Source organism: Malaclemys terrapin, chromosome 12, assembly GCF_027887155.1.
Source record: "Malaclemys terrapin pileata isolate rMalTer1 chromosome 12, rMalTer1.hap1, whole genome shotgun sequence".
In the NCBI taxonomy this organism is placed as follows: Eukaryota; Metazoa; Chordata; order Testudines; family Emydidae; genus Malaclemys; species Malaclemys terrapin.
Window position 1 is genome coordinate 31,982,210 of NC_071516.1, and position 14,533 is coordinate 31,996,742.

General features: G+C 44.5%; 1 protein-coding gene across 4 annotated transcripts in view; it reads right to left on the bottom strand.

Annotated features, from left to right (window-relative positions):
- The window catches only part of PHF20 (PHD finger protein 20), a 158,081-nt gene that overhangs the window by 61,167 nt on the left and 82,381 nt on the right, over nt 1–14,533 (bottom strand). For 3 of the 4 annotated variants that reach the window (XM_054045842.1, XM_054045841.1, XM_054045840.1), the window contains one exon: nt 11,704–11,892. The exons of the other annotated variant lie outside the window; for it this stretch is intronic. In XM_054045842.1, the coding sequence (XP_053901817.1) occupies nt 11,704–11,892 (189 nt within the window). The remainder of the gene's footprint in view (nt 1–11,703; nt 11,893–14,533) is intronic. 4 annotated transcript variants of the gene reach the window in all.

Consider the following 14,533-nt stretch of genomic DNA (forward strand, 5'->3'; position numbering starts at 1 on the left):
CTGACCTGAGTACCTGTTAGAATCCTTTGCAGCATGGAGTACCAGTGGCTCCCAGGTGGTGAAAGTGGTGGATGCTGCCATGGATGTGGATGTCTCCATGAAGGCATGTAGGGGTGATAAGACATGGTCAGGTCCTCTACCACTTCTGATTCAACAGAGGAGGAGAAAGGAGTCCAGTTCAAATGGTGGTACCAGAGTTGGTACAAGGGTGTATGTTATTGGAGCAGATGGTAAGGGGTCCCATACTGGGGACATATCCCATGGTGGAAAAATAATCTGTCTAGCAGTGACGTAATACCAGAATTTGACCAAACTAAACCGCAGACGTTTTGGTTGTATTTAGCCACCATTGATTAAAAGCAGAACACGACATAACTAGGAATAACTGCATGGCTCGCATAGGCAAGGCCAAATTGCTGCAGTTACAGCTTTGCTTATCAGAAAGGGAGGAGGTGAAAAGAGTTAACAGACCACAAGAATGGAAGAAAGTAAGTGGATAGAGACATTGGATTTGGATGCCCCGGACATACAAGTTTATTATGGCTAGAAATACTAAAAATTGCAGACCCAGTAGGGGTTACTATGGTAACCCATTGCAACTGCAGCAATTTGGCTTTGCCGAATGCGGCAACTAGGAGTTGTGTGTTTTGTGAGAGTTAGCTATAAAAGATTAAGAAAAAGTAAGCACCTCAGAGTAGTCCAGAAGGAACTTTTCTTTGGGCAAGGAGCTGACTCCCAAACTCCCCATCAGCTGGATGGAAGGAGGGCCCCTGGAAGCCCATCTGGTAATCACTCAAAACCATCTCAGACTTTGGGTAACTATGTTTGGGTGCTCTGAAGAGAAGGTTACTCACCCTGTACAGTAACTGAGGTTCTTTGAGATGATTGTCCCTGTGGGTGCTCCACTTTAGGTGCATATGCACCACTGCGCTTGTAAATCGAAGATTTTTAGTAGCAGTGCCTGGTTGGGTCCCACATAGAATCATAGGACTAGAAGAGACCTTGAGAGGTCATCTAGTCCAGTCCCCTGTACTCATGGCAGGACAAAAAAGAGTTACTAACATTTCATAAATGTTGTTCTTCGAGATGTGTTACTCATGACCTTTCCAATGTAGGGGTGTGTGTGCACCATTTGCACTGCCGCCAGAAAGTTTTTCCCTCAATGGTGTTTGTCGGGTCAGCTCCGATGCCCCTTGGAGCCATGCCCTCATAGCACCGGTATATAGAGCCCTGCCACCCCCTCAGTTCATTCTTGCCAGCTAACTCCAACAGAGGGGCAGGCGGGGGTGGGGGGAGGTTGGAGGGACATGAGCAACACATTTCAAAGAACAGTAGTTACGGAAGGTTAGTAACCGTTTTTTCTTTTTCGACTACTTCCTCATGTGCATTTCAATGTAGGTGACTCCCAAAGCAGGTATAGGAGGAGGATTTAGAGTTCACTGACAAGCAGACTGAAGCACCGCTCTGCTGAATGTGGCATTGTCTCTGGCCTGTTGAGTGATAGCGTAGTTAGCTGCAAAAGTGTGGACCAAACACCACATTGCTGCTCCACTGATATCCTGGATGGGAACCTGTGCCACAAATGCCACTGAAGACGCTTGTGACCTTGTGGAATGTGCCATCAGGGCAGGTGCAGGGACTTTTGCTATGTTGTAGCATGTGCAGATACAGTACGTGATCCATGATGAAATTCTCTGGGCTGAGACTGAAAGGCTCTTCATCCTGTCTGCCACCGCCATGAAAAGCTGAGTCGTTTTCCGAAGCGATTTAGTCCTTTCTATGTAGAAGGCAAGCGCCTGTCTGACATCTAGTGAATGGAGTCTCTGTTCCTGTTTGTTGGCATGCACTTTGGGTAGAACACCGGAAGAAATATGTCCTGGTTATTATGGAATTGTGACTTTTGGAAGAAAGGCTGGGTGAGGGCGCAGTTGGACATTGTCCTTGACGAAAACTGTGTATGGAGGTTCTGAAGTAAGGGTCTAATCTCCGAGACCCTTCTGGCTGAGGTAATGGCCATCAAAGACAAGTAGAGTAGAGAATACCTTGCCAAAGGCTTGAATGGGGAACCCATTAGCCTTGATAACACCAGGTTAAGGCCCCAGGACAGGATAGGTTGTCTCACCTGAGGGTACAGTCTGTCCAGGCCCTTAAGAAAACAACTACAGATCGGGCTTGCAAAGATGATTCAGCCATTCACCCATGGGTGAAAAGCTGAAATCACAGCCAGGTGGACTCTGATCGATGACAACAACCATCCTTGCTGCTTCAGGTGCAGCAAGTAGTGCAGGATACATGATACTGATGATCGGGTGGGTGAGACCCCTATCTGTTCTGACCAGATCAAGAACCTTTTCCACTTTGCCAGATACGTGGTCCTAGTGGACAGCTTTCTGCTCACTAAAATCTTCCTGAACTGGACTGGAGCATGCTAGCTCCAAGAGGTTCAGCCATGGAGACTCCAGGATGTGAAATGAAGGGTGTGACCAGGGTTCCAGGGGCCACACTGAGGTTGCTCAATTAGGTCAAACTGCAAAGAATGGGGCAGACAATACTTAGATCCACCAAGCTAGTAACAAATCAGCATCTAAAATACCTTACAGGTTACACAGATTTAGCCAAAACAGTTTCCTTAAAGCAACCCAGCCTTCGGCTTCCTCACAGACAGCCAAGTCAAATATGATGGGGATTACTGAAAATCTTGTTCATCAAATGAAACATTCTACCAATCCCAAAGGATTGGACACATTACCCACCAAGTTAATGAATATTTCAGATCTTACCCAAATACATGCTTACAGCCAATCCTTTAGAATCTAATATCTAAAGGCTTATTTATAAAAAGAAACCAGTGAGAATTAAAATTGATTAAAGGAATCAAATACATACAATAATTGCAAAGTTCTTGGATCAGGCTTAAAGCAATGATGGCATAAACTGCTAATTGGTTATGTCTCTGATTGCTCCCAATTAATTGTAAGGTCCTCAGTCGCTTGGTTAGAATGCTCGCATTTAGTATAAGTCCACAGTCCAGAGCAGGAAAGAGGCAAAATGGAGATGTTTCCAGAGCCTTTTATAGCTTATGCCATGTGGAGGGGAAAACTCATTATCCCAAACAAAGCCCTCTGCGCAGTTTGTGGAAAAGCAGAGGCACACAAGATGGAGTTTAGTGTTTAGGCACATGCCCTTGCATGCTTTGAGTCAGGGCAGCCATTACCCACACTCTAGCTAGAATGTCCTCAGGAAGGTCCATCAGGTGTGGATAGGCTTTTTTCATGGACCACTGTGAGTTAAGTGTTCTTTGATTGGCCATTCACCTTGAATAGGTCTTTCACAATGTGCTGGCTAAATATCTTGTGGATGTTACCCAGGTGCAAACATATTTGAAATATACTGGTATACAGCCAATATTCATAATTTCAGATACAAAAAGGATATAATTATCCTATTTATATGCATGTATCAGCAAATCATAACCTTTCCATTGACACCTTACATGACATACTTTGTGCAATATTTGTTGCAATTATATAACAGTGGTAGCAACAGTGATCTACATGGTCATATTTTAATCATATACATCACAAAGAAATCAGGTGAAGTAAGCGTCCATGGCCTTGGGAGATGAGATCTGGAAATGGAGGTAGGCCGATTGATGAGGTCCAGAACAGTGGTGAACCGTGCTGTTGAGGCCAAGCCGGGCTATCAGGATCAGGTTTGTTCCTTCCTCTCTGACCTTCAGCAGGCCCTTGTGTATGAGAGGAAGAGGGGGTGGGGAGAGAAAGAGTGGAGTGGTGGTGGTGGTGGGGGGAGATAGACTTTTCACGAGAGGAAAAAAACACGTCAGAGTGAACCCAGGATGTAATTCAGGAAGGAGCAAAACTGTAGAAACTTTTTGTTGGGTCTTGTTGCAAAACAGGTCTATTTGGGGAGTTCCCCATCTCTGGAAAATGTCCTTCATGAAGTCTGGGCGGATGGAACATTCAGGCTTGGAGAAGGATCTGCTGAGGCGATGCACTAGTTCATTCTGTGCCCCCAGGAGACAGGAGGCTTCAAGGTGGCTCGAGTGGGATTTCAGAATTCACACAGGTGGAGAGCTTCCTTGCATAGGTGACAGGAGCACCCTGTCTGTTTATATAGAACATTGCTGTAGTGTTGTCTGCAAGCATCAATATGCATTTGCCTTTCAGATGGAATCGGAATGCCTGGCAGGCAAGGGGCACTGCTCTGAGTTCTCTCAGGTTGATTTGTAGTGAGAGCTCTGCCTGGGACCAGAGGACCCCGAAATGAGCCCCCCAGCCAAGCACAGAAGCATGGGTGACTATAGACATGGACGGCTGAAGTTTCGAGAATGGGACACCTGCACAAAGTCTCTCTGGATCCAGCCACCGAAGGATGGGGAAGTGTGACGACCATATCCAAGCAATCCCGACTGGTCGGTACACTGACTCTGGCCAGGCTTGAAGGGGTCTGAGTTGCAATCTCACATGTTTCACCATGTAAGTGCACGATGCCATGTGCCCCAACATTTCAGGCAGTTTATTGCTGTGGTGATAAGTTAGTTTCTGATGCATTTTATGATTGAGCCCAGGGCCCAGAACTGGGCTTCTGGAAGAATTGCCCCTATGATTTCTATCCTTTGGACAGAGGAGAGTGTCGATTTCTGCATGTTTATCAATATGCCTAGCTTCTCCAAGGTTGACAATATTAACCTTACCTCTACCTCCACCTGGGCCCTGGTCTGATGTCTAATCAGACCCCTAGGCAATTTATTTCACTGCTTAACTACCCTGTAGTTTTTCCTAATGTCCAACCTAAACCGCCCTTACTGCAATTTAAGCCCACTGCTTCTTGTCCTATTCTCAGTGGTTAAGGAGAACTATTTTTTCCCCTCCTCCTTCTAGCAATCTTTTATGTACTAGAAAGCTGTAACGTCCCCTCTCAGTCTTCTCTTCTCCAGACTAAACAAACCCAATTTTTTCAATCTTCCCTCATAGGTAATGTTTTCTAGATCTTTAAACATTGGAGAGAGGTTTTAGCTGGGGGCTGTATGTGATGGCCAGTGGTATTCTGTAATTTTCCTTGTTGGGCCTGTCCTGTAACACATTTAACACCATTAGTTTGGGCTTGAATAGGGACTGGGAGTGACGAGCTCACTACAAAAGCAACTGTCCCTCTCCTGGTATTGACACCTCCTCATTAATTATTGGGAGTGGACTACATCCACCCTGATTGAATTGGCCCTGTCAACACTAGTTCTCCACTTGTAAGGTCACTCCCTTCTCTTCATTTGTCCGTATAATAATGCCTGCATCTGTAATTTTCACTCCATGCATCTGAAGAAGTGGGTTTTCAACCCACGAAAGCTTATGCCCAAATAAATCTGTTAGTCTTTAAGGTGCCACCAGACTCCTCATTGTTTTTGTGGATACAGACTAACACAGCTACCCCCTGATATTTCTTTGAATATGGTGTCCCCCTTAGATAGTTCCATGATGGAAAGAAATAACTTGAAAATGAAAGTCTTTCGGAAAGTCTCCAGTGTAAAAAGCTAGTACCCTATGACCATGTAGGATATAAAGTGCTGCTTCTTGTTTGTTGCCATGGATGGGTTGATACAAATGGATAATGAAACTATTATAGGTAGAAACATAGGGAGTGGTCATAGGGTAACTTTATTTTTTGAAAATTACTCTGTATGGTGGATGTCCCATGACGGCCCCCAGTTATCCCACTCGTTGGGCAGGTGTGATAGCAACGAGGATCTTCATCAAGAGGTGGAGAAGTGAGCATGTCACCAATGATTCAAAAGGGAGCCCAGACATTGCAGCACCAGACTGAGGTCCTATGATGGCGTGAAGGCACGTATTTCCAGGTAGAGGTTACAAAGACTTCAGAAAATGTTCAGTGGTAGGGTGGGCGAAGATTGAGAACTTGTCCACTTTGTGGTGGAAATGCCATGATTGCTGCAAGGTGTACTCTGATGGAGCTCATTGAGACACCCAATTTCTTCAGTTCCAGTATGTAATCCAATACCATTGGTAAAGGAGAAGTAGTTGCCATTGTTTGCCTATTCTGGCTACATGTATGGAATTTCTTCCATTTGTGAAGGTAGGTATGCCTTGTAGTAGACCTTGTTATTAATGTGTCTTATCTCCTCTGAATAAGTCATTTCATTGTCTCTGAACCCTGGACAGAGCCCTGCGTGGATACAAAATTTATATCGGCGAATGCCGATATCCATGGAGCTGCAGGGCTCTAGCGACAACAAGCGAGACCAGCAAGGCCACGGCCAGCACCCAAGCCAGGAACCATAGCAGCAAAAGCAGTGGTATGTTGTACTGCCACTTGTGGGAGCCAATGTCCAGCCCGGGGAGCTCCTCCGGCGTGGCTATATTGCATCCAGCCCTGCCCACTGGGGCAGGCACCAGTCTCACTGGCAGCTGTCCCTGGTCACACTAGTGTGTGCAAGCAACTCACGTGCTCCCGGACAGGAGACGCAGGAAGCATGAACATGCACTGCGGACTGCCTGCAGCTCCAGTAAGTTCATGTGTAATGTTGATTTTGATGAGGACCAGCGACCATGGATTGTGTGGCTGTGCAGGTGTGCCCCCCAACCTAGCAGCGGGGTGTCCATTGTGAGTATCATCAGTGGGGAATCAGAGCGAAGGGAACTCCTGTGCAAATGTTGTGTGTTTGAGTTCACCAATGTAGAGAATTGTGTGTGTGTGTGTGTGTGTGTGTGTGTGTGTGTGTGTCCTAATTAAAAAAAGTTTTAGGTAAAAGCTTTCTCGTTTGTATCAATCATTTCATCAGACATAGGAGCTGTGTCCCTATTGATTTATCCCTGACACCACCTGGAGAGAAACAGTTACGTTACCCACTGCTTTGGGTTCTGAAACCCATAGGTAACAATGGGGGGAGCCTGATGGATGGAGTGACTCCTGGTTTGGAAAGGCAAATGTGCTGTGGCTCAGATACGGTTCCGGATCTTCACAGTGTCAGAAGCACCCTCTCTTTGCCTGGTATTGGTGCTGGCACCACGGGCAGAACGGGAGGATCCTGTGTCTTGTGGGGTGCCAGTGAACTGGTTCTTGGAACCACTGGATCCCACTGTTTGTGGGATTTCTTTTCATGCCTGTGGGATTTAGCGTGAGCTCCATCCGCATGGCTCAAACTTGTGGAAGGAGCATCCACTTTGATTTTGAGGAAGACCTAGTCCCATGCTTATGAGTATGCCTCCTTACCTCCTGACGAGGCCCTGCCAGGGGTTCCCATGAGAGTGGTTCCGCCAGCACCAGGCTGCAGATGAAACATTACCATTCCACTCACACAGAGTAGCTGAAGAATTCCTGAGGTGGCCCCCAATAAGGCCCCAGGCCCCAGAACTACCAGTCTCCCCAACAATGCGCCCCCCAACAAACTTGTTAACTTGAATACAGGAGGCAGGAGAAAGAGGTATGAATCAAGCCACAGATCTCTGCATCTTTCCTCTTGGTAGGGATCTGGATCCTAGTTAAAGTGCACTGGGGACGACAGATCCTGAAGATCTGGAGGAGACCCTGTAGGGATTCTGGGAGGATGAAGCACATGGTGCTTTGAGGAGAGACCAGCAACTCTTTTTCGTCTCTTCTTTCTAACCAGAGATGAGGAAGATAATCTCGGAACCAGGGAAGCATGCTTTCTCTTAGAAGCCTGAACTGGACCCGAATGTGAACCTGGGCTGCCACGGTGACAGAGCTTTCTGGAACCGAGGATGTAGACAGAACCAAAGCAGGAGCCAATCGCGGATTTGAAGAGTTGGACATCAGATCTGTTGTTATACACAAATATATCTCCCTTACTAATGAAGCTGAAGATGGGTCAGGGCTCCACTATGGAACCATAGTGCCCTTCTCTGAAACAGACTGATCTGACAGCTCTGATGCACGGAAATTGGCACTGCTGCCAGCGGCCAATTGGTCCCTATGTTTCTTCTTCCTTGGCACCACAACACCAAAACCAAACACACTGATGGCCCCAGTTCAGACACACCAGTGAAGTTTGTCTTCCTGCATCTGGAAGCAGATGTCAAAACCAACCCTGGTTCTGCAACTACAGGAGTTCTGACATGATTATAGAGTTAGAAAGCACAAGGTACGGCACCAGAGAGAGTGGCTGAACCATCTTTCAACCTCTTCTGCAGAACCAGGGCAACTGGATCCAACTGCACGGCCCTCAGTTCAGACATTTGTAACTGTGGGGGCTTGACTGAGGGAGTCATAGGATCTAGCACTGCCCCCACTGGGGGCTGCAGCTTCTTGGAGCCCTTCAGTCCACTGGAATCACTGGAAGCCACAGGGGCAGAGACTAGATCTAAGGACTCTTCGGATACAGAGGGTCTGGCCTCAAGAGCCTCCTTGAGGAGGAAGAGCTGCAAGTCAGTCAGTCTCCCTATCTTTGCAGGCTCTGGGAGTAGAGGTCCAGCAGAATAAACACCTATAGGATGAACGACCCTCTCCCAGGCACTTGCAGCACAGCATATGGTCATCAGATCTTGAGAAGAGAGCCTGGCAGGAAACACAAATTTGAAACCTGGTTTTTTCTGCTTCTTTGATTCTGCCACACCATGGAACAGGAAAAAAAAATCTCAATCTCCCCAACCTTAACTCTGCCCCTGTGGAGATGGCAATCGGCATTGGAAATATATCAGACTCTTACCACTTTCAAAGAAAATCTGCCATTTTCTTTGTGCCCATCCCTCCCACATACCAGATATGTTCTCCTATTCATACACTCCCACGGATCCTTGCCATGTTCAGTGCAACATCATCTATCCAGGAAGTACAAGCAAAGGGTCACTGGACATCACCCCGGTCAATAAGGGTTTCTCTTCACATACAGCACTGCAGCTGCACTGCTGTAGCCCTTTTGTGAAGACACTACTATGCTGGCAGGAGACCTTCTCCTGTCGACCTAGTTAATTCACTTGCACAAGGTGGTAGCTCTGTCGACAGGAGAAGTGCTCCTGTCAACATAGTGCTGTCTACACCAGAAGATTAGGTCAACAGAACTACGTTGCTCAGGGAGTGCAGATTTTTCACACCCCTGAGCGACGTAGTTATACCTATACAAGTCTGTAGTGTAGACCTGACCTAAGACTAAGTAAGATGTAATGTGATTGTCCTGAGGGATTCTTTAGAATAAGAATCTTTTAAACATTTCATTTAACACTTTATAGTTTCTCTATCACTGTTCTTCACCACCACCAGTTGACCTCCAAACATGTTGCCCCTGACGGATTCTTCCTTTAGGCCACTGTGAACAAAAACAGGTAGTGTTAAGGTCGTGGTGTGGAAAATAAGACCAACTGTACTTTTTTTTTTTTTTAATCTTTGTGTTTTGTGTGGTTGAGTATTTGTTGTTAGTGAATTTATATTACAATGAGGCTCTGGACACTAGTCTGGAAAGGGGGCCCCATTGTGCTGGGCACTGTATATCCATGAAATAGGACAGTCCTGTTACCAAAAAGATATTTACTAGTGAGAATATTATTTCTTTAAAAAGTTATAAATCATAGGGACACAGTAAAATATTTTTTAAGATGAGGTCAGCAATACTCACTTTTAAATGCTGTAAATAAAAAAATTAGCTCTGACTTTTTTTCCCTTCCTTACAAGATATAAAGGAGATCGTTTTTTTTTTTGTTTTTTTTTTAAAAGGTAAGAAATTCAGGATTCATTTTTGTTTTTCTTTCTGGAACACGATGGACAGCTGAAGAACTAATGGGATAATGATAGACAACATGCAAGTAAAATTTCACTGAGAAGGGATACAATTTTTTATACACGTTTTTAAAAATCTTTTAAACCTATCTACCTCAAATGCCCGAGAAACAACTGGGAGAAGTGATTCAACGTCCCCATTCCATCAACTAAGAGCTGAGAAAGTTCACAATCCTGATACCTCCAAATTAGGTCAAGGAGGAGCAGACTTGACCATCTGGACTTCTCTGATTACAAAAACAAGCAGAATTCACGATATGCTTTATATTTTTTACATATCATCATTATAATGGGTTAGATCAATGGTTCATCTATCCAGTAGATGGACTGACAGTGGCCAGCACCAGATATTTTTGGCAGCTGGAGGTTTAGGGACACCCAGAGCATGGGGTTGTGTCCCTGACCATCCTGGCTCATGGCCATTGATGGACCTATCCTTCATGAATTTCTCTTTTTTTAATCCAGTTATGCTTTTGGCTTTCACAACATCCTCTGGCAATGAGTTCCATAGGTTGACTGTACATTACGTGAAGTACTTCCTTTAGTTTGTTTTAAACCTGCTGCCTATTAATTTCATTAGGTGACTACTAGTTCTTTGTTATGTGAAAAGTAAATAACACTACCTTATTCACTTTCTCTGCTCATGATTTTATAGAGCTCTATTATATCCCCCTCTTAGTCATCTCTTTTCTAAGATGACCAGCCCCAGTCTTTTTAATCTCTCCTCATATGGAAGCTGTTCCATACCCCTAATCATTCTTGCTGCCCTTCTCTGTACCTTTTACAATTCTAATGTATCTTTTTTTGAGATAGAGCGACCAGTTCTGTACGCAGTATTCAAGGTACCATGGATTTCTATAATGGCATTATGATATTTTCTGCCTTCATTATCTATCCTTTTCCTAATAGTTCCTAACATTGTTAGCTTTTTTGACTGCTGCTGCACAATGAATGGATATTTTCAGAGAACTCTCCACAATGACTCCAAGGTCTCTCTTTTCAGTGGTAACAGCTAATTTAGACCACAGGAGGGTGAGGTAATATCTTTTATTGGACCAAGTTCTGATGGTCAGAGGGACAAGCTTTCAAGCCATGCAGAGCTCTTCTTCAGGTGTAGGGGCTCATCTTCACATACAGTGCTACAGTGGCGGAGCTGCACCAGTGCATAAACACTGCTGTAGTGTTTTAGAGAAGATGCTACTAAGCCGATGGGAGAGCTTCTCCCCTCATTATAGTTTTAATCCACCTCCATGAGATGCTGTAGCTACGTCGATGGGAGAAACAGAGTTAGGAGTTTAAGCTTCAAGGCTTGTCTTAATATATTGTGCAGGTTTCCTTTGAGGATGAGGACTGATAGGTCAGAAAGAGTGATCATTTTGTGAAGTGTTCACTCAAAGATGATAGGGTGTTTGTCTTAACGTTTTCACACAGCTACACAGTGAAAGAGGAACTTTCACATTGAGGGATATATACATTTTGGGAAACTTTAACCTTTATCCATTAAATCTGACAAACCATAATTTATCATTCACATGTATTCTTGACACATTTGCTAATTACCAAATACATCGGTGTTCAAGGTTAAGTGCTCTTTCACAGCTTATCTTAACTGCCCATTAGATCTTAAAATAACTGACAATTTGTGATACCACAAATGATTTCTTAGGAAAGGAATGGAGTTTCAGAAGCATATTATTAGGATTTCCAGGCAGAATTCAGCAGAGGAAAGTGCTTTGTGATGAAGAGCTCCTATTTAAGAATATATGAAACAACTAAGAAACACTGAAAAATACTGCTTAATGCTCTCTTCAAGATTACAAAAGTATCTGGTAGGGGACAAAGGTAGGCCAAAGAATCGTGTATCAACATTTATAACAATTCCTTATATTGCACTGAAGTTCCCCAACATAATCCCATGTTAGACCAGTTTAGAAGCCATACCATTTTCAGTTCTTTCCCTTTCTTGATGTTTCTTGTGTGATCTGTCTATATGGTTCTCTTTGCTTTGCTCTCTAAGGGAAGGTTGGTGAGCCTTTAATGTATTTACTGAGGAAGGAGCGGAAGTTCTTCTCTTTTCTATTTTCTCATCTCTTTGTGGTGTAGTCCTTAGGGCTACGTGAAGAGGAGCATCTATAAAGAGAATAAAAACGAGTTGCATGCTTTAATATTTTTGTTTCAAAAATCTACCTAGAACCATGAAAAGGAGGTACTTGCCAGCAATAATTCTGGTTGTTTGAATGCATTGCCTCCACAGAGCTACACTGTAGGATTTATATGCCTAACCATGTGACCACAGAGCTGCTTATAAGCAGCAGTTAACAGCGGTTGGAGGGTATGCATATCAATCACAGCTTTCCATATACAGAGGATATAAATACATTGCCCAACAGTCATTCATCAGAAACTCTACCTCCAGAAGTACTCAGGCTTTGAAGCAGAAAGGAGAAGGGAGGTGAATGCAGCTCTGTGGAGGCAACCAATTCAGATATACTATTTATCAATAAGAATTCTTGTAACACTTCTTCCACGAAGTGCCACTGTAGCAAACTAACAATGACCAGGCTGAGGGGTTCTTTTAATTTAATAGTATCTGAAGCACTGCTCTCCAAAAGCCACCCTCTGCCCTCAAAGCATCAAAGAGAATGCTGATTCACAAAGATGTGAACAAAAGTTGCATATAGTAGCCCTACAGATTTCAAAGGACACATCTCAAAAAAGGGTATAGTAGAACAGGAAAAGATTCTACACAGGGCAACAAAGATTATGAAGGGTACAGAATGGCTTCCATATGAGGGGAGACAAAAAAGATGACTGATGGGGGATATGATAAAGGTCTATAAAATCATTAACTCTGTGGAAAAAGTGAAGAGAGAAGAAGGTTACTCACTGTGGGCAGTAACTTGAGTTCTTCGAGATGAGTGGCTCCACTTCAGGTTGCTCAAACCTCTTTGGCCCATGCATGCACCCTACACTTCCTTGTGCCCGCTCTGAGGCTATAAAGGGTTGCATAGGCAAACTGCCCTCAGTTCCCTCTATACTGCAAAAGCCACAGAGGAAACCCTGAAGCAGAGAGGAAGGAGGGCAGGCAATGGAGCACTCATAGGGGGACACATTTTGAAGAACTCCAGTTACTGCACAAGGTGAGTAACCGCTCGTTCTCAGAGTACTGCGTCTATAGGTGCTCCACTTCAGGTGACTACAGAGCAACACCCTCAGCTGGAGCAGGGGGTGCTTAGGAGTCGAATCAGAGACTGAAGACAACACAACATTTCCAACAGCAGCATCTGATCTAGAAGTCTGGACCACAGCGTAATGCTTGGAAAAGGCATGGAGGTCCAAGTGGCAGACGTCCAGAATAGGAAGAATTCTTGAGTAATGCCACTGTTACAGAAAGAGCTGTTGTGGAATGGGCCAGCATGATAGAATGAGACTGTGTCTGCTGATTCATAACACAATATAATACAATCAGAAATCCACCTGGAGAGTCTCTGGGTGGAAATCGCCAAACTGTTAGACCTATCCACAATAGTTACAAACGGTCAGGTGATTTCCTAAAAGACTTAGGCTATATCTACACTACACACCTTACAATGGCACAGCTGAAAAAACAGGAAACATCTGTGAAATGGGTGAACTGCGATACAAAAAAAAACGAACAAACAAAACAAGAATCCTGAAGTTCAAAGGGCGAAAACCAACCCCTCTCCTCAGTTCTAATGACAGAACAACAGCTGTTAGATACCAACCTGAATTTTTGTGACTTCAAAAAACTGTTTAGAAGTCTTAGATCTAAAATCAGCCTCCACTCTCTGTTCTTCCCTCCCTCCATGCTGAACTGGAACTGGTTCTATAGCATTTATTCACAGAAGGGAATTGACTTCTTGCTTTATGAGTTATTCATAAGAGGAGTCCCTGAGGAGGAACAGGAAAGGTGGGGGGGGGGAGGGTGGTAGAAGGGAGGGAGGTAAAATGGATAGCGTACTCCAATCTTATAACCTCCAGCACTCAATTGTCCGATATGATACTCTCCCATGTGGACAGAAAGTGCGAGAGACGGTCTCCAACAGGTGCATGATGGGTAGAATGGTATGGACACAGTTTGATTTTGTGAGGCAGTTCCGGGCCCTTGACCAGCCCATCAAAACTGATGCTTAGATGATGATGATGAAGGCTCAGCAGCAGATGCAAATAGAGCAAGCAGTCTTTTCCTCTAGAACCTTGACTTCTTACTGGGTGATTCATAAGGACTCTGGAATTCTGAGAATGAAGCAGGGTGGGATCTTTGAGCTGTTTGGGAACTACTAAATTTGTTTGTTTGTAAGCATGTAAATCCCAAAGGATCTCAATGTGGCTCTGGGATTCTTAAGAGTATGCAGGGATTCATCAGTGGATTCAGTGAAGAGCTTGAGGCCACTGAAAGGAAAGGTCCTCAACCGGGTTTTGGATCTCCTTTGGGAATTCAGACAGCCAGGATGCCCTATGCATGCCTGCTGCTGTAGAGACAGATCAGTGGGGACTGCATCCAACCAGGCTTGTAGCAATATTCTAGCCTCATTGATAACAGCTTGAAACAGCTCACGCTGATCAACTGGCAGATACTGAATCCAGGTATTGAAATTGGCATAATTTGAGTGATTGTACTTCAACATGACAGCTTGATAATTTACAGTCCTAAATTGAGGAGTCACAGATGAGCAAGTTTTTCTGCCGAAGAGATCAAGGCGTTTTTGGTCATTATATGGCATGGCCTTCGTGTGGTGTTGCCTGCCAC